Source organism: Vespa velutina, chromosome 5 (assembly GCF_912470025.1).
Source record: "Vespa velutina chromosome 5, iVesVel2.1, whole genome shotgun sequence".
In the NCBI taxonomy this organism is placed as follows: Eukaryota; Metazoa; Arthropoda; class Insecta; order Hymenoptera; family Vespidae; genus Vespa; species Vespa velutina.
In genome coordinates, this window is record NC_062192.1 from 6,926,422 (window position 1) to 6,945,566 (window position 19,145).

The 19,145-nt window shown below is 28.4% G+C and overlaps 2 protein-coding genes across 10 annotated transcripts in view; one reads left to right on the forward strand and one right to left on the reverse strand.

Moving 5' to 3' along the window:
* Positions 1-7,654: 7,654 nt before the first annotated feature.
* LOC124949375 lies at positions 7,655-12,117 on the forward strand. 3 transcript variants are annotated; one of them, XM_047494368.1, is made up of 4 exons: positions 7,655-8,435; positions 8,918-9,376; positions 9,897-10,047; positions 11,464-12,117. In XM_047494368.1, exons 1-3 carry the CDS (start codon positions 8,085-8,087, stop codon positions 10,014-10,016), a joined length of 930 nt encoding a protein of 309 aa, XP_047350324.1. In that variant the 5' UTR covers positions 7,655-8,084; the 3' UTR covers positions 10,017-10,047; positions 11,464-12,117. The 3 variants fall into 3 exon arrangements, with proteins under 3 accessions (XP_047350324.1, XP_047350323.1, XP_047350322.1); XM_047494367.1 differs by lacking the exon at positions 11,464-12,117 and adding an exon at positions 10,140-11,145; XM_047494366.1 differs by lacking the exon at positions 11,464-12,117 and having other exon boundaries at positions 9,897-11,145.
* Positions 12,118-12,624: 507 nt separating this feature from the next.
* The window catches only part of LOC124949371 (E3 ubiquitin-protein ligase arih1), an 11,068-nt gene continuing 4,547 nt past the window's right edge, over positions 12,625-19,145 (reverse strand). For all 7 annotated transcript variants that reach the window (XM_047494354.1, XM_047494351.1, XM_047494356.1 and 4 more), the window contains exons 6-8: positions 18,860-19,145; positions 18,536-18,762; positions 12,625-17,391 (exon numbers count right to left, since the gene is read on the reverse strand). The exon at positions 18,860-19,145 is cut by the window's right edge and continues 272 nt beyond it. In XM_047494354.1, coding sequence (XP_047350310.1) covers positions 17,310-17,391; positions 18,536-18,762; positions 18,860-19,145 — 595 coding nt within the window. In that variant the 3' untranslated portion in view covers positions 12,625-17,309. The remainder of the gene's footprint in view (positions 17,392-18,535; positions 18,763-18,859) is intronic.

Consider the following 19,145-nt stretch of genomic DNA (forward strand, 5'->3'; position numbering starts at 1 on the left):
AATATATATATATATATGTACATATATATACATACATATATATGTACATGCGTACATACATATATACTTACATAATAAATATATATACATACATATATACATAATAAATGTATATATATGTGTGCGTATATATATGTATATATATATGCGTATATATATATACGTATGTATATATGTACGTATGTATGTTTATATGTATATGAACCGGGGATTAGAAAAGTGATCTAACAATAGGTCACATATATGTATTTATTTTTTTTTGGATACATTTTGACATTTATTTTTCGTAAATTATTTAAAATTTATTTTTCTACAAAGAAACAAACAGAAAAAATAATTGGGTGCATTTGTTTAAAAAAAAAAATAAAGAATGGAAACGAAATTATTCACATAATTTAAAATTTTTTTTTTAATTTAAGATATGTGTCTGACTGTGATAAAATATGTATATATATATATATTGTAATATCACTCAAATGATTTAGACTATTTTCATAATCAGCAGCTCATATGTAAAGAAAAAAAAAGGAAAAGTATTATTTTTATGGATTAGTATTAGTATATTTCTTTCTAATATCTGCGTTGAATTAATCGAAAAAAAAACTCGTGACTTCTCATATGTATATAATATATATATATATATATATATATATATATATATATATATATATATATATATTATGTTGCATTAATAATTTAAAAATATAAATATAATTTTTTTTATTTTATATCTAAATAAATAATATAATATAATATAACATATATAACATATATTCAAATTTTTTCGGACGAGATACATATATGTGTACAATATAATTACATTGTTCATTATTCGTATATAAATACATAAACATATATGTATATCTTCTCATAATACTTAATGATCCTAATTTTTGATCTATGTTTACTTTACTTATCTATATATAAATGAACGCACATACATGCATTGATATGTTTTTATATTAAAAAAAAGAACACCAGGAAATAAAGAAACATATAATTAGATGTGTAATCATACACCAATAAACGAATTATAGTCATCAACGTTAAATCGGAAAAAAAAAGAAGAACACAATATTCTCTACATTTGTTTGAAAAGAATTACAAATTACATTCTAATTATCTAAATCGTAGTATATATGACGTGGATTATTCTCTATTAAAAAAAAAAAAAAGAAAAAAAAATAGAAAAAAAAAGAAAGAAAGAATTCAAGAAGAAAAATTGAAATGTTGTATTCGCAAAAGAAATGTGCAGGTCATTGACAGAAACAATTTCCACGTGCTATCTTTATGGTAAGTATGCATCAAGAAAGTGCATATGTATATACATATAGACATATATACTGGAGAATGTAATACTTACATATTTCTATGTATCTATGTATTTGTCTATACATGTAATACGCGTTCTATACGTCATGTTACGTTTAATATCGACTGTAATTTGCATAAAGCAAACAATAGAAATTCTTTTTCTACTTTTATTTTTATTTCTCTCTCTCTCTCTCTCTCTCTCTCTCTCTCTCTCTCTTTTTATTTATCTATCTATCTCACATTCACATTCACAGTTGTTTAGTAATGAGAAAAAAAACAAATATGTAGATAATATTGTTATATTAAAAATAAAAATTTTTAATTATTTTCTTTCGTCTAATCGACATCATAAACATGACTTTTTTTTTTACAAGAATCAAACAAAACTTCTTAACTGATTTCGAAAATATTTTTCAAACTTTTGTAGGCTAATATATTTTCTTTTTTTTTTATTTTTCAGATTGTAAAAAAGTTTCCAGTCTCGTAGTTTTACGATCTGAGAAAAACAAAACGAAAAAAAAATAAATCTAAAAAATCTACAAAAAAGAAAAAAAATAAATGACCTTTCGAAAATCATCTAAGAACTTTAGACTCATTCTATAGACAGACGTGAAACTTCTGTTCAATTAATTGCAATATAATATCTAATACAAATTAATCGATTCATTTTTAAATATTACAATCGAACAAAAAAATTAGCGATATATGATTATTACCATCGATTATCAATGGGTTCTTGTAAAAAATAAATTTAATTTAAAAAAAAAAGAATATTGACTTGTGTGTTTGTCATCGAAAGGTTTTATGTATATTAATATTATTTTATATTAATATTATTAGCAAAGTTTCACTTTATTAATAATAATAATAATAATAATAATATTAATAATAATAATAATAATAATAACAATGTTTTAAAACATTTTCTCGAATTCACTCTTGAATAAGAATGAAATAAAAAGGAGGGTCGAGGAGGATTATGGGGATGGGATGGACGGAGAAAGGGTGAAGGGCTAAACCTCCGTACCTCTGCGCCCTGTTCAACTGAAATTACTGTAGAAGACTTTATCCACTTTAGTCGGAGCGACCGTCAGGGCAATCATCCTATTGGCGTACCATAGTATCATGAATGACGGTAAGAAAAGCTACCCAGACCACGGGTGGCCACATGAGTTCCCCTGAAATATTGCGCTCGGCCGATTCTCTCTCATTCGAATTTCCCACGGTCCATTTCGCTCGAGAGAAACAATACCATACGATGATAAATCTTATCGATATATCGTTTTTATAACATCATTTATATATCTAATTGAAGTGAGAAAAAGACAATGAAAAAAAAACAAATTAATAATTATAATAATAATAATAATAACAATAATAATAATAATAATAATAATAATAATAATAATAATAATAATAATAATAATAATAATAATGATCTTACGTTGGACATCTTTCTGTCGTGTATAGAAAAAAAAAAGAAAAAGAATTGAATAAAAATAATATTAATGTCCATCGAATTTCGTTTTTTTTCTTTTTTTTTTTTTTACATACGATAACATATAATAAATCTGATTCGAAATATTTCAATAAACATTATTCGTATTACGTTAATATCTAACAATTTTGTCAACGACGATACAATGAAACTTTTGGCAGTGTTACATAAAAGAAGAAAAAAAAAAGAAACCAAAAAATATTAACGTAGAGATAATTAATTTATCTGAAATAATAAATCTAATCTGAAAATTTCGAATGAACAAATATTTTCTATCGGACGACTTAAAGTTCGAAGAAAAAAAAAAAAAAGAAAATTAATAAAATCGAAAAGAGGAAATTCTTCGTTTATCCTCACTGGTTAGATATATCTATAGATTGATAAAAAAAGAAAAGAAAAAAAAAACAAAAAGAAAAAATTAATCCAATGATCTCGAAGAATCGAATAACGTAGGATTCTCCCCTCGTGCGATAGTCGAACGTGCTTTAAGAAGCAACGACGACAGTGAGATAATGACCCAATTAGATGTCATCTACACGTGAGTCAGATCGCCAATTTATCCATGTCCGGTTACGGTGTTCTAATATATCTCGGTTTGTACGTCTCTCCGAGTTTGGTATAGAATGGTAAGAAAAGAGAGAGAGAGAGAGAGAGAAAATACATCATTAGGTAGCTTTAATCGTGCAATCATTGCAAAGCTGCACCTGCGTGCTATATTTTAAAAGAATCGCAATGAGATTATCGATGTTACGAGGTACCTAAGTAATACATAGTATATATATATATATATATATATATATATATATATATATATATACGTGATTTAAGCGTTTCTTCTTCACTTTCTTTCTTTTTCTTCTCTTTTCTGTTTTTTTTTTTTTTTTTTAATTTCTTTATCTTTAAAACCTATGATAGAAAGAAATAGAAAGGAAGAAAGAAAAAAAAAAGAAAAAAGAAAAAGAAAAGATTTTGGAAGTGATCGTAGCAAGCAAGAAAATCGTTGGCATACCATGAGAGAACTCAGGAATTTCATCGGCTGTAGTCGTTGCATGCTCTCGAGTTGAGAAAGGGAAAGAAAGAGAGAGAGGGAAAGAGAGAGAGAGAGAAAGAGAGAGAGAGGTTCATTGAGAAACGCTATGGCCTGGGGCATTCATACACGGTGAGACAAGTTCTACGGGTTTACACAGCGTCTAAACGTATCTCACCGTACAAAGCGAGATCTTACTACGATAAATTTTAATTAATGATCATTTTAATTTGTATTCGTTACGTCTTCTATTATTTTTATTACATACACAGTTATGTCGACTTTTTAATAATATCTTTAAGTTTTGATTAAATTTTTTATTGTATAATAATACATGGATAAGCAAATAATACGCGTGTATAAGACATTGTTCAAAACAATAATATCAGAGGATTAGATTATTGCCAGTCGGTCGTTGTTATCTTTAACGAGCGGCACACATGATTTCTGGTATTTTCATTTTAAAGACAATGAACGACGTTATATGCTCATGTTTTTGTAAACTAAAAACCATTGCGCTATCTCGAACAATTGATTGTTACAATTGATGATCGGAAAAAATGTGAAGAAGCTATGTACTAGATATATACAAAGGATATATATCTAGGATATATACAATGGGTACATAAAGAGAATTCTCTTTGTTTATATATATATATATATATATATATATATATATATATATATATATATTTTTTTTGTGTAAGATTAACATTCGTTAAGAATATATACATACAAAAACGACACAATTATTAATAAGCGACCATCGATGTCGTTTAATATAAATTCGTATAATGAAGCATAATAATAATTTAATTATATAATTATATAATAATATTAAAAAATAAATCATACTGTTATAACTTAATTTCATTAATCTTTAATTTCATTAACCCTTCAAGAAAATCCTTAAAATTATTTCGATGATAAAAATAATTGTATGAATTAACAAATAATAATAGTTTTATCGTTATTAATTAATATTAAAATATATAAATATTTAATATATATAATATACGTCATTTGTTTTAAGTATATTGATACTTAATTATATATCGAAATATTATAGAGAAATGATTCCCAGTTTTCAAAGTCACTTTCTTCTTTCTTCTTTTTTGTTTATTTGTTTATTTGTTCGACTTCCCTTCTATTGATTTAATCGGTGCTATAAAATAAGTTCACAGAGTGTATATAATAAAAGAATATTTTTCTTATCTATCAATAATGATTAAGTTATTTTCATCATCTCCAAAAGCATAAATCTAAGCTTATTCTTGCATTCTAAGTAAATGTTTGGATTAAATTTATTGATTACGTATATTTAATATTACATATGGTTATGAAATATTAAAATAAAGTTTCATAGTTATAGGATCATTTGTATTTGATAAATATTATACGATAATCAATTCGATCGTATAATATTTGACCCTCGACCGGTAAAGTACACCTCGCTATGACCTGCGCTTAGTAGCTTAGATGATCTATGATAATCTATATAGAGTTAAATAGGATGTATGGATATATGATGTACGTCCCAATGCGGAAAAACTTTCAACTTTGAGATCGAAAATTTGAACGTTTATAATTTATCTATTACAAATAGACTATTCTCCGTTATCTAATTAAAATTTTTTATCTATTTTCTTTTTTGTATCTATATTCTTTATATCAAATTAGAAATAGATAATGAAATATCGACTCAAAAAAGCTCTATATACAAGATATAACATTAATAATTTTTCGCATTTATTCACTGATAAGGAATACTTTAATTTTTCAAACATTTCGTTAGAAATCAACCTTTTGTAACGTGGTTACGATGTAGCACGGTAAAAGAAAGAAAAAAAATTGCGAAATAAATCTTCTGCAACACGATACTTCGAGAGTATGGTTTTGATGTAAAACAGTATAAAAAAAGAAGAAGAAGAAAAAAAAGAAAACCAATCGAATAAATCATCAAATAGACAATTTTAAAATCATCTAAGAACTTTCGTCTTATCCTTTACGACTATAATTGGGTATAAGTAATAAATACTATATAACTTTTACATTATATAATTTTGGTATGGACAAAAATAAATTAATTTTATAGAACATTTAACGATGTGTTTAAATAGTTACAAAGGACAATCGTGAAATAGAACGACAACAATAATAACAATTAAAAAAGAAAACAAAAAACAAAAAATAGAGAAAGAAAAAAGAATAGAAAAACTAAAGGCAACAGTTTAACTTTCGAATATGAGAATGATGTAAGCAAGAGATATCGATCTCAGGATATAATCACATTCGAGACGGAGATGACGTTGGCAAAGTTAAAACTGGTTCGACGAGACGCGTATTCTCGACCACCTAGTATACGTATATCCGGTCTGTGAACGCGGCACTCCGCAACTTTCCTACTTCATTCATCGACGCGTTCTCCGGTGGCCTTTGAAGGTTGCACCAAGCGGCACTGCAAGAATCGAGTATATAACCAAGACTGTGTGATCCAGCATGAACGAGAACATCGACCAGTCTTTCAGTATAATATAATAATTCCATCATAGAAAAAGAGTAATACTATTAACTCTTTCTATGTCTATCTTTTTTTTCTTTCTATCTCTCTCTCTTTTTCTGATTCTAATAATAATCTGATAAACACGATCGAGCGTAATTTTTTCCTATAAAAGAATGATATTGTGATAAGGAAACAAAAAAAAAACAAGAATTAAAGGATTTATTCAAATCATGAAATTCGATGTAACAATCTTGTAGTAACTTTCACCAAAGAAAGGAACACGTTCTCTCGACTTTTATAAACACTGCTTTATACATTGCTGTATCTATATATGTATATATGTTTATACACCGGATAAAGTCAAAGATCGAGCATTTCCTAAACGAGCTGACATGGTTGCGCAACTTTCCTTAAACGGAAATCTTACGATCACAAAAGGTCTTTTCTTTTTCATACTCCGTTAAAAAAATTTTGTAATCATTTGAACAAATATAAATATACATATATATATATATATATAATAATTATAAATACTCTTGTAATATTTGAAAAATTATACTAAAGTATTAGGATTACAAATCGTATAGTTGTCTTGGGAAAAAAACAATTAAATCAAATAAAATAATATGAAATAAAAAAAAAATAATTAGAAAGAAACACAGATTTGCATGAAGGAAAAAAGAAAATTACCATGGCAGTGAACGCGTTAACATTCCCCTCGTTATATCCCGTTAGCAAGGAGAATACAATGAAGAGTATAGAAATAGAGGGGAAGGAACGACGAGTAGGTAGAGAACGTCTCTGCGATCTCCTCGAAAATTCCATTCTCACAGTATCCTGTCTCTCTGTCGGCGGGTGTATAGCTCCATATATATATATATATGTATATATATTTTATATATATATATATATATATATATATATATATATATAATACAACGATATACTCAACATATGTATGAGTAAAGAGTAAGAGAGAGTCAACACGTGTACTAACACAGAGAAAAGCACCCCGCCACGAAAGAGAACAGATATACATCAAGAGAAAGAGAGAAAGAGTGAGAGATATAGAACACACGTGTGTACGCGACGGGAGGCGCGGGAGGAGTGAAGAGGGGCGAGGTGGCGCCACGACTCTCGCGTGCCGAATACGGCGAGGGGCGCTAATGGTGGGGAGAAATGTTGAATGATCCATAGAGACTCTGAGAAGGGATTAGTGTGAGTGAGTGCGACTGCGGCGCTGCTAGTACAAGAAGTATTGTGATTGGTCGATAGGATGCGGCACGGAGGATAGATAGTGGGGGTTAAGCGGCTACACTGGCTTCGGAAATGGCCGCGGGAACGTAGAGAGCGCTTCGTCGGCCGGCGGACGACGACGACGACGAGGACGACGAGGACAACGAGGAAAACGAAAAGGAAGATTTCAAGTTATTCGTTGTGCGCTTAATATTGCGTGCAAAATTACATTTCTCTCAAGTGGAGTGGACGATAATCGTCATTTAAAGTTATAATGTTTTTATGAGAGGAAGAATTAATGTTCGACGGAAGGAGATAGGAAACGTATTGGTGAGAGATATTCGCGCGTGAGAGTTAAAGAGAGAAAGAGGAAAATATAGAGAAAGAGAAGAAGAGAGTAAGAGAGTCAGAGAGTGAGAGAGAAAAAGAGAGAGAGAGAGAGAGAGAGAAAGAGAGAATTTTACGTTGAAGAGAAAGAAAGAAATAAAGAGAGAAAAGACGCAAGAATGGCCGGCGACGACGGAGCGCCGAAAACGAACAATGAGATCTTCGTTGAAGAGGGAGAGGAGCGAAGGGGTGCGTTAGCGCGGGGAGAACCGCATTCCAGAGTGGGCGGCATTCTGGAATGCGATCCACCCGGTAACAGGAATTCACCGAGCAAGCGAGCCAGCAGCGCCGCCGCCGCCGCCACTGTCTCCGACGAAGACGTGGACTGCAAAGATGAGGAAGAGCTTGATGAGGAAGCTGATGAAGAGGATGGTGGTGGAGAAGGAGGAGATGGTGGCGGAGGAGGGATAGTATACAGATATGCCATCCGAACCGCTACCAGTGCTATGTCTTTTATCGAAATCTGCCAGGTAATATATTATATATTTTATATATATATATATATATATATATATGTATGTATATATGTATATATATATATATATATATGTATGTATGTATCTGTACTTTCCAACCCCTAGCTTTTTTCTTTCTCTTTCCCTTTCCTAGTTTTGGCTCCCTTTGTCGAGGGAACAGAATCGATAGGCGATACTCGTGACCTCGAGTCAGTACATTTCGCGGTCACTCGAGTAAGAAAGAGAAGAGAATATAAGAGAAGAGAAAAGAGGGAAGGGGAAGAGAAAAGGGAATACAAGAGAAAGCACGAACATGCATGGACTACATACATACATACATACATATGTGGGCACGATCTCGTTGCTTGTTTTTTTTTAATTATTTGAAAGTTTTAAAAAGATATCGAATATAATGCAAAAAATAATTCATTTCTTTTATTATTTTTAATTCCTTTTTTGTTTTTTGTTTTTTTTCTTTATTTGTTTGCTCTTTCCAGATACGCTTGCAACATCTCTTCCCACAATTGGCGCCACCCCCTCGATATAAACTCTGTGAAAATTCGATTGAATTTACTGCCGAATGTTTGGCAAACGACGTGATACGTTATCTCTTGAAGGAAGACATTTATCTAATATCAAGAGATCCGGTATCTCGCAGCATGCGGCATAACGTATACCGGATGCTGAACAAGCACAGTATACTCTTCACAAGTATGGTCAACCGTTTGAACGTTGTCCCTGATACAGCTTACGAAGCTTTCGTCTGTGTCGCCGACGAGTTGTTCCTTCACGGTGGCGTTACGTGGGCGAGAATCGTTTGTTTGTACGCTTTTATGGGGAGATTAGCATTATGGGCAAGGGATAGGAGGATGCACGCATTGAAAAAGAAATTACCTTTGTATGTTTCACGTTATATCGGCGAAGAAATAGCACACTATATTAAAGGATACGGATGGGTGAGTTTTAAACGCATCCCCTATCGGTCACGTAACTTATATACACATATCCACGTAATACCAGAGTCAAACAAACCTTGCTCTTTTTCATTCCTTTTTCTTTTTTCTTCTTATTACTTTATTTAATTCTTTTGTTTTGTTTTGTTTTTTTTTTTTTATTTATTTTTTTTTTTTTTTTTTTTTTAATATTTATTTTTATTACGAATTTTTTACGAATTTTTTAACAAGAGAATCAACATATTACCATTGTACACAGGATGAGTTATAAGTTCTTAAATTTTTTTTTAAATAATCAATTAATTTATTTCGAGAATCGTTAAGTTAATCTTTTTTTCCTTCTTTCAGATAGTAACATTATAAGCCTAATAAATTTTGACCGATCTATGAACTTTTATCTCATCCCGTATTATTTATACATATATTTATTAATAATCTATAATACCTGTTATAATTGTTTTAATTTTTCTTTTTTCTTTTTTCTTTTTTTTTCTTTTTTTTTTTTTTAATGTTACTCTTTCAGGAACAACTTTGCGTAGAGTATCCAGTCGCCGAAGAGGTTAGCGGAGCAATCTGGAGAAGTCTCCTAATGACGGGTGCAACTCTTGGCTTGGTGACCACCATATTAACCGTAACTTCCTGATACAATGTCGCAAATCGTTGTTTAAACCAGGGTACGTTCCGGTCGAAACCCTTTTGCGTACTTATATTTTACGAGAACGCGATCAAAAGGATATTCGAACGTGTTCTTTTTTCCCGCGCTTAGGACGCAACCCAACGAAACGAGCGTGACGCTACTACTACTTCATTACTACTACTACTACTACTACTACTACTACTACTACTACTACTACTACTACTACTACTACTACTACTATTACTGCTATTTCTACTATTTCTACTATTTCTACTACTATTACTACTATCACCTTCACCGTCATCACCACTACTACTATTACTGCGCTACAACTACACACGTATACAGACACATCTAACAATAGCAGAAATTTGTCGTTGCGTTTCAATGTTTTCCTTGTACAATTGATTCAACGAAAACGAATCGAACACGAATTTCAATGAAATCGACAAAAATCAATCAAAGAGACTTTCATATCATTGCCAATCGTCTGCCGCCATTATTCTTTCACGATTTTTTTGTAATTTAATCCATACGAAAAACTCTATGATATAAGAGCAAGAGAGAATACGAAAGACGAAAAAAAGAATACTTAGAATTTTTATGTTTCTTTGATAAATGAATCTATTTCTTTTTCTTTTTTCTTTCTTTTTTTTGTTTATTTTTTGATTTTTTCTAACGAATGTACGTGTACAGGCACGAACGCATGCACATACATACATACATTCATACATACATGCACATACATACACACCATAGTTGATTTTTTATTTTTTTTCCTCCTTCCTCCATCTTTATTTTTAATTTCTCCTTTTATTCCGAAGAGAGTTTTAATTTTCCCGCTCTTTAGTTATCACGTATCGTTCGCCAATAATGGAGAACATCTTCCCTCTTTCTTTCCTCCAACCCTTTAGCCCCTCCCATTCCTCTTCTCCTAATTGCAAAATTCGTATTTTGAATCTCAAATCTCTTACGATCAAATATAGAATCTCAAAATTACATTGAATTTAGGTAGAAGCAAACTATTTGTATTTATTTCTCTAATTTATTTTAGGTAGAAAATATATTAAATAACAAATTCTATGAAATAATAATAATAATAATGATGATGATGATGATGATAAAAATGATGATGTTAGATTGATTAAAAAAATTCGCGACACGCTCTCTTTATTTTGTTTTTTTCCTCATTATTATTTTTTGTTCGTTTATTTTATTATTATTATTGTTATTATTACTGTTGTTGTTATTATTATTATTATTATTATTATTATTATTATTATTATTATTATCATTATTATTATTATTATTATTATTATTATTATTATTATTATTATTATTATTATTATTATTATTATTATTATTATTATTATTATTTAGTTCTCTTCTCTCTTGCATGAGAAAAAGAGGCTTCCGGATATATTTTTTTTCCTTTTTTTGTTGTTTTCTCTAGAAAAAATGGTGACCGCAAAATGTATACCGCATTTTATATATATATATATATATATACATATGTATATGTATTTCGAATTTTATATATGTATGTCGATTGTTTACAACGCGCTCTCACACGAAAACGAAAAGAGGTTATGTACGATAATTGCCCGGTGATAATAGTTTTTTTATGAAGTAAAAAATAAAAAAAAAATGAATAAATAAATAAATAATCGTTTATCCCTTTTCTTTTTTTTTTTTGCTTTTGTCTTTCCCAATAGTTTCATTCGCCATATTTAAGAAATAAAAACGAACGATCTACAATTTTTCTCTACTAAAACTTATTTCAGTAAAAAACTAAAATATATCTATATATACATATATATGTATATATATACACACACGATACGATCCATTTAATGCCGACACAAAATTAAATAAATGAAAAATAAAGGAAGATCTAAAAAAATTGAATCAAAATTTTCATTTCGTTTTGTAACAACTATTAATATACAGCAACGACAATTATTATTGTAAATTTTCTTTCCCTTTTTTTTTGTGTCAAACTTTAGGGTGTTCAATCATCCCATGCGTTCTCTCTTCTGCAAGATAATTAGATTAGATATTAGATTTGTTTCTAATTGTTTTGTTGTGGACAGGGTACTAGAATTAATTAGGACATATTAATAATAATTATAGATTACACATAACAGATGGAACTTTTAAAAGTGATCGCAACCTTTCTAAGTTATTTTATCTTCTATCGATTGCTTTTGTTTCTGTTTATTATCTTATTTTTTTTTTTTTTTCTTTTAATTACTTTTATCATCTGTAGTAAATGTTAAAATGGTTGTAAGTAATTAAGATATCTCATTTATAAATTCTTTACATAAATTTCACGAATAATTTTTCTATTTTAGTTCTAATCACTCTAATCATTCATCATTTATTCAATTATATTCATCGTTTTTCTTTCTTGAATATATTTCTATTTTGAGAATATATGACACGTTTATCTTCTCATTTTTTCTTACATTTTCTTTTTTCTATTTTTTTCTTTTTGAACAATATTTCGAAGATTCAAATTCAAATTCAAATTCAAATTTTTTTCATGTATTGTTGGTAAATAATTTGAAAAATGTATTATATCAAGCATTTTAAATATTAATTCGTTCTTTACATTTGATCTCTCTCTCTCTCTTTTTCTCTCTCTCTCCCTCTCACGCGCACACACACTCTTTCTCTTTCATTCTCTCTCTCACTCTCTGTCTATATATTAAGCCAGACTGGAAGGAAGTAATATTCGCGGATGTGTGTAATACACGTAAATGTGGAGAATAAATCGAAGAATATAAAAAACACGTACTATGAAATAATTGTTCTGTTAATTTACATCACGATTAATTATTACCTTAGTTCTAATTAAATTTCATAACTGTACAGAAAACAATTGAATCGTTTCATCATTGTTTTTTTGTTTTTTTCTTTTTTATTTTCTCTCTCTCTCTCTCTCTCTCTCTCTCACTCTCTCCGTTTTTTAAAATGCATTATAGCAAGAATTAACAATCTTCTCCTTCCTCTTTCTTTATTTTCTTGTTTGTTCCTTGTATTTGTTTATTTGTTCTTTTTTTTTTTTTTTTTTTTTAATAAATCTTCAAAAGTTTCTATTTTAATTTAATTCTGCTAATTATTGACAATATAACTACATATAAGGATGTGTGTTGTTTATGCATTTATACGTGAATACAACTATGTATATGTAACTGTACAGATTGGAACTACTCTCTTTTCACGTTTCCTCTGATTATTAATAATATTAATTAATTTATTATTATTATTGTTATTGTTATTATTATTATTATTATTATATTTATTATTATTATTATAATTATTATTATATATCGACAATAAGTGATCATTGAATCACACGTTCATTAACTTCAAATATTTGACTAACGATGATCGCAACATATCGTCAGTATTACATACATAAATACTGTCTAATATATTAGATAGACAATAAATATACCAAGGTGTTTTTCCTTTTTTTTTTAAATCAGCTATTCAAGATTATACTTCATCTTCATTTTTTCTGTCAAAAATATGTTTGGCTTTGCACAATTTGTATCGATAAAGATATTTGGATAAAACTATTGCAAGTTTTCTTTCTGTGTATGTGTATGTAAGGGAGTGTTCGTTTCATCCCTTGTGTATAAATTATCCAATAAGTCGTGTATGTGTTTGCTTTGCCTCTTATATATATATATATATATATATATATATATAAAAATTACCCAACTGGTCTCTTCTGTATATGTATCTGTGTGTATGTTTGTTTTGTATATTAATTTATCCAAGTAAATATTACATAGTATATAATATAATTAGTATTATAGAGCACATAAACACAGTGAAGAGAGAGCTCGTTTGTTACTGTGAATAAAATAAAGATTCTACTTTAACACACACGCACGCGCGCGCGCACACACATACACACACACACACGTTCGCTACCATTGAAATTGAAGATAAAATATTATTACCAATCTATGAAAAATTAATAAAATTTTTACAAACAATACTTTTAATATAAAAATCTTCATTTATCCTGAATATTTGTTATAACTGAATGAAATTTCTTTCTAATACTCATTATAGGGGTGAGATCAGAGTCGTTTCTCTAAGAAAATTTTTAAAAACCGAATCGATTAAGGAAATATAGATACTTTGTAGAATCCTGAATATTTAAGGTGTATTATTAATTTTACTTTAGAACTATTATATAAGTACAATATCAATTATTTTCATTTTTTAAATATTCACTTTTGAGAAAACAGATTACAGATAGATAAAAAAGAAGTTAAGAACTTCTTTTTTTTCTTTTAAGAACTTGGAATTTTTTTTTTGCATTATTTATAGTTAAAGGTTTTAGCTTTTACCTGAAAATATTATATTCTTAACAAGTAAATACCGAGCTAATATAACAAGACTCCTTCTAAACGACTGAAGTCATAAATTGTACGCAAGCAAGAAATAAATTAAGCGACTAAAAGTCGTCTACACAGCGAACGTGTTATAAACTCTTTTTAAATTACTGTAATGATATATTACTTTAGAGTAGTTTCATTCAGCGATTTTTTTAATTGTTAATTAATGTTCCTTCTTATTTTTTTCTTTTCCTTTTTCTTTTTTAACGAGCAAAAAACGATTCATTCAAACGTTTCAACGTTATTTTTCTATCGCTCGACGTATTTGTTTTCTTTGTTTTATGTTTAATTCAATATGCAAAAGACATACTTTCGTTTTTTTATTTTTTTTTACGACAAAGACGCTCAAAACTTGGCCCCATTTTTGAAAACTTAGCAAATCTGTTCTTTTACCATGGACAATTATGTTGGATATTGGAATACTTCAAAAGACGTTTTTTTTTCTTAAAGTATTACAAAAAAACATTGTTATATTTACTGATCTCATTTCAATTGTTTTCAATATATTTTAATGCCATTTAATGCGATACCTGTTTGAAAGATGAACAAATCTTTCAATCAATCAATTATACAATTTGTAAAATTTATGTACACACACACACACACACACACACACACACTTCATGCGTATATTGTATTTCCATCTAGATAAATAAATTCAAATCCGAACTTGTTAATTAGAAAAAAAAAAAGTAAAAAAAAAAAGATAAAAAAAATATTTCTTAACAAATCGTATCGTCTTTCAAATAATCATTCAAAACATTAAAATACATTAGAGATTATTTTGAAAAGTAAATAAGATAATCTCAGACTCATTTTGGCACGAAAAAGCCCATAGTCATTATTTATTTATTTATTTATTTTTATTTTCTATTATTTTTTTATCATTTATTATTATTATTATTATTATTACTATTATTATTATTATTATTATTATTATTATTATTATTATTATTATTATTATTATTATTATAATTCATAAATTCTTCTTTAGTACATACTCTCTCTCTCTCTCTCTCTCTGTCTTTCCTCCCCCCTCTCTCTCTCTTTGTCGTTAATATGATATGACGAGCAAAATGAGATTTGTATCTTTCTCCTTTTGATTATACGAATCTCTCTCTCTCATAACGTGAAACCAACACTCTTTTTATTGTATGTATATATATATATATATATATGTATACATATATATATATATATATGCATATATATATATGTATACATATATATATATATATGCATATATATACATATATGTGTGTATATATATGTATACATATAATAAAAATATTTCATTTTCGTTTGGTCGACAATATTATTACTCAGATAATGCCAGAAAAAGTAAAGAGAGTTTATCAGTTTGAATAATAATTATTATTCTCAAATATCTATTTATTGTTCACAATGATCCGTTCGCATTTCTTAGGTTGAAGACAATTATTTTCAATTTACAAAATGAAAAAAAAGGCCGTCAAAGATTTACATTATTATTTCTTCCTTATTCCATTTTGTAAATTCTACAATATAATATATACATATATATATATACATACATATATATATATATATATATATATATATATATATATATATTATGCATATATATAATGTATTTCTCATAATCGTAACACTGACGATATGATTGTTGTATTTTGAGCTAAACTTTAGAGTGGCAATTGTAGCCTGGACGTATCATTGTCCGAAATAGAGGAAATATGACTAACCCTCCCCCCCTCTCTCTATCATCGTGTATCAATATCTTCTCAATGATCACGATGATGAAAATTTGAAAAAAACTTCTTTCATTCTATCTCTCTTTTTCTCAAACAATTACTCTGAAACGAGTAACATCCAAAGAATTTAATTTAATTAAAGTTTCCTACATTATTTTTCTCTTTCTTCTTCTTCTTCTTCTTCTTCTTCTTCTTCGTCATCATCTTCTTCTTCTTTTCTCATTTGTAATCCTAAAACGTTTAAATTGCGTGAAACAATTCAATGATAGTTGATTGGAGAAACATGATATAGAGAAAATTATCTCTTGCAAAGATTCATTTATCTGATATCATATAATATATGTAGCATCAAAAGGATATATCGAAGAGAAGAAAGAATCATCGTCATCTAAATTTCACAAGCACAAAAATTCATCTTTTCGCAATAATATATGTATAATGTATATGCATTGTTGGATCACATAATAATAAATATAATAATGCACTTTTACCAATCTTCTTCGGTTGAAAAAATTTTAACTGAGTGCATATCTAAGGTCCGCTTGAATATCAGAATACAATGCCGTAACGGAGGCACATTTATCGCATTAACTAATGGTGTATAATAATCATGTGCAGTATACACAGCAAGCACGAATCAATCACGAAGTTATGTTACATTCAATCAATAGTTGTTGTTGTCGTTCTTGTTCTTGTTGTTGTTGTTGTTGGTTGTTGGTTGTTGTTGATGGTAAAATTCACATTTTTAATAAGTTCAAAATTTATAATATATATATATATATATATATATATATATATATATATATATATATATATATATTATATATCTGATATATATGTATCATATTATATATATATATATATCGATATATATATAAATATATATATATATATATATATATATATATATCGATATTGTTGCCACGCAGATGATGATAATTGTGTTTTCAAATATATGTAACACACGTACATATCACTTTGCCAACAATGCTCTACTACATTCTGTCTGTCTGTTCTCTCTTTCTCAGCTTTCTTGATTTATCACAGCTGGGGGCAGAGGTGAGAAGGAAGAGGGCTTTTTTTTGTTTAGTTTACATCTCACGACAAAAAAAAAAAGAAAAGCTGGGCATTTTTCATTCTTCTCCTTATTCCACGTAATCCCACCATTCCTTTTCATAACCTTCGTGCACATGCTCTAGAAGTACTTTTCTTCGACTATCGCAATATCTTTATAGAAAATAAAAACATTCAAATTTAAGAATTTTATATATATATATATATATATATATATATATATATATATATATATATATATATATATGTATATATAAATATATATATTCGAACGTATGACATGAATAAATTCGGTTGCATCTAAATTGAATCCCTAATTTGCTAATCTCTCCAAAATTTTTTCCAAGTGTCCATATATGATCATATACGATATTTCTAATCTATTTGCTACAACTCCCGTATAGTTAGGCGCGTGAGTGATTTTCATCCAACAATATTTGTAAAGTTTTCTCATCAAAATCTGAATTACGGATTAGACTGTAGTACATCCTTCAAGCTCTGTTTCACAGAATGAAATTTTATAAACTACTTTTGTTCTTTTTGTTATTACACTCTTATCGTATATACGCTATAAATTTTTCGAGTCGTATCTACAGCTGAATTGTCTTATTTAAATTCTCACATTATTATATAACGAATTTATGCACTTTTATAAATTTTCCATTTTATATATTAAATTAAATATTAAACTTTAATAAGGTGTTCAGAACACACAAACAATAGCAGTCTAGAATTTAAACTGTGACTACAAGTGGCTTCTTGTTAATCACAGTTATTTTCAATGAGTTATAACTTAATTCTTAGAATTAAAATATGTTTATACTTGCAACCGAACTTATTTATATTTCAACCTAATATATACAGGATATTTCATAACATGTAGGATCCATTTCATTAGTGGATAGGAGATAGCAAAAAACAATGAAAAATGTTCACATAAACATGTGTCCCATTTGGTCTTTCTTTTTCCAAATTATAGTCGTTTATACTTTAATAGTAATTATGGACTGATTTTGGTTATACAAAGTGCTGAAAATGGTACTTGAAGTATTTCGACTTTGAGAATGGACGTTGAATAAATTATTTTCAAATGGCTTCACATATAAAGATCCATGAACTTTTTTTCATTGATTTAGTGTCCCCTGTCCACCGATGAAGTGGATCCCACATATTACAAAACACTCTGTATATAGTACAATTATTTTTTGTTAATTAATACAAATTGTATATATATATATATATATATGTATGTATGTATATATATGTATATATATTATATATATATATATATATGTACCTATATTTATCCTGAACCTTTTGTTTAATATCGGCAAGGTTCTCACTCGTAATATCTCTTTCGAGGTATTCAGAGAGGCATTCTGTAGCACTCTCTAAATCCTTTTGGTTGGCTTCAAAAATCACAGACTGGTTGGTTTTCCTCAAATAGTAGGCAAATACGTAAGTATACATGAGAGTTTGCCTACAGGAACATAAAATATCAACTGCTTTCTTTAAAAATTGTACCTAAACATAAAACCGAAAAATGATAAATGTTAACTAAATATTGAATAAGAGAATATAAATTGGTTTTATTATTATTACACTTATTCACAAAAATTACCTCAATCCAGGACATATTATGTTGTTGCATTTCCTCCATTTTGTCTTTTACACTAGCATATAACTTGCTCTCAAACCTTAAGGACTGCATGTGATTCATATACCTATTGCAATAGAACAAATAGCGTTGCAAGGCAGACCTTGATTGATCTTGAGCAACTCGCGCTGCTTTGGCTTCTTCTTCGTCATATCGATTACAATTATACCAGCTAGATCCATGTGGTTCCCAAGGACCAAGGCATACCCAACAAAAGTCAGCTTTACAGTTCTGATTTCTGCATACCATA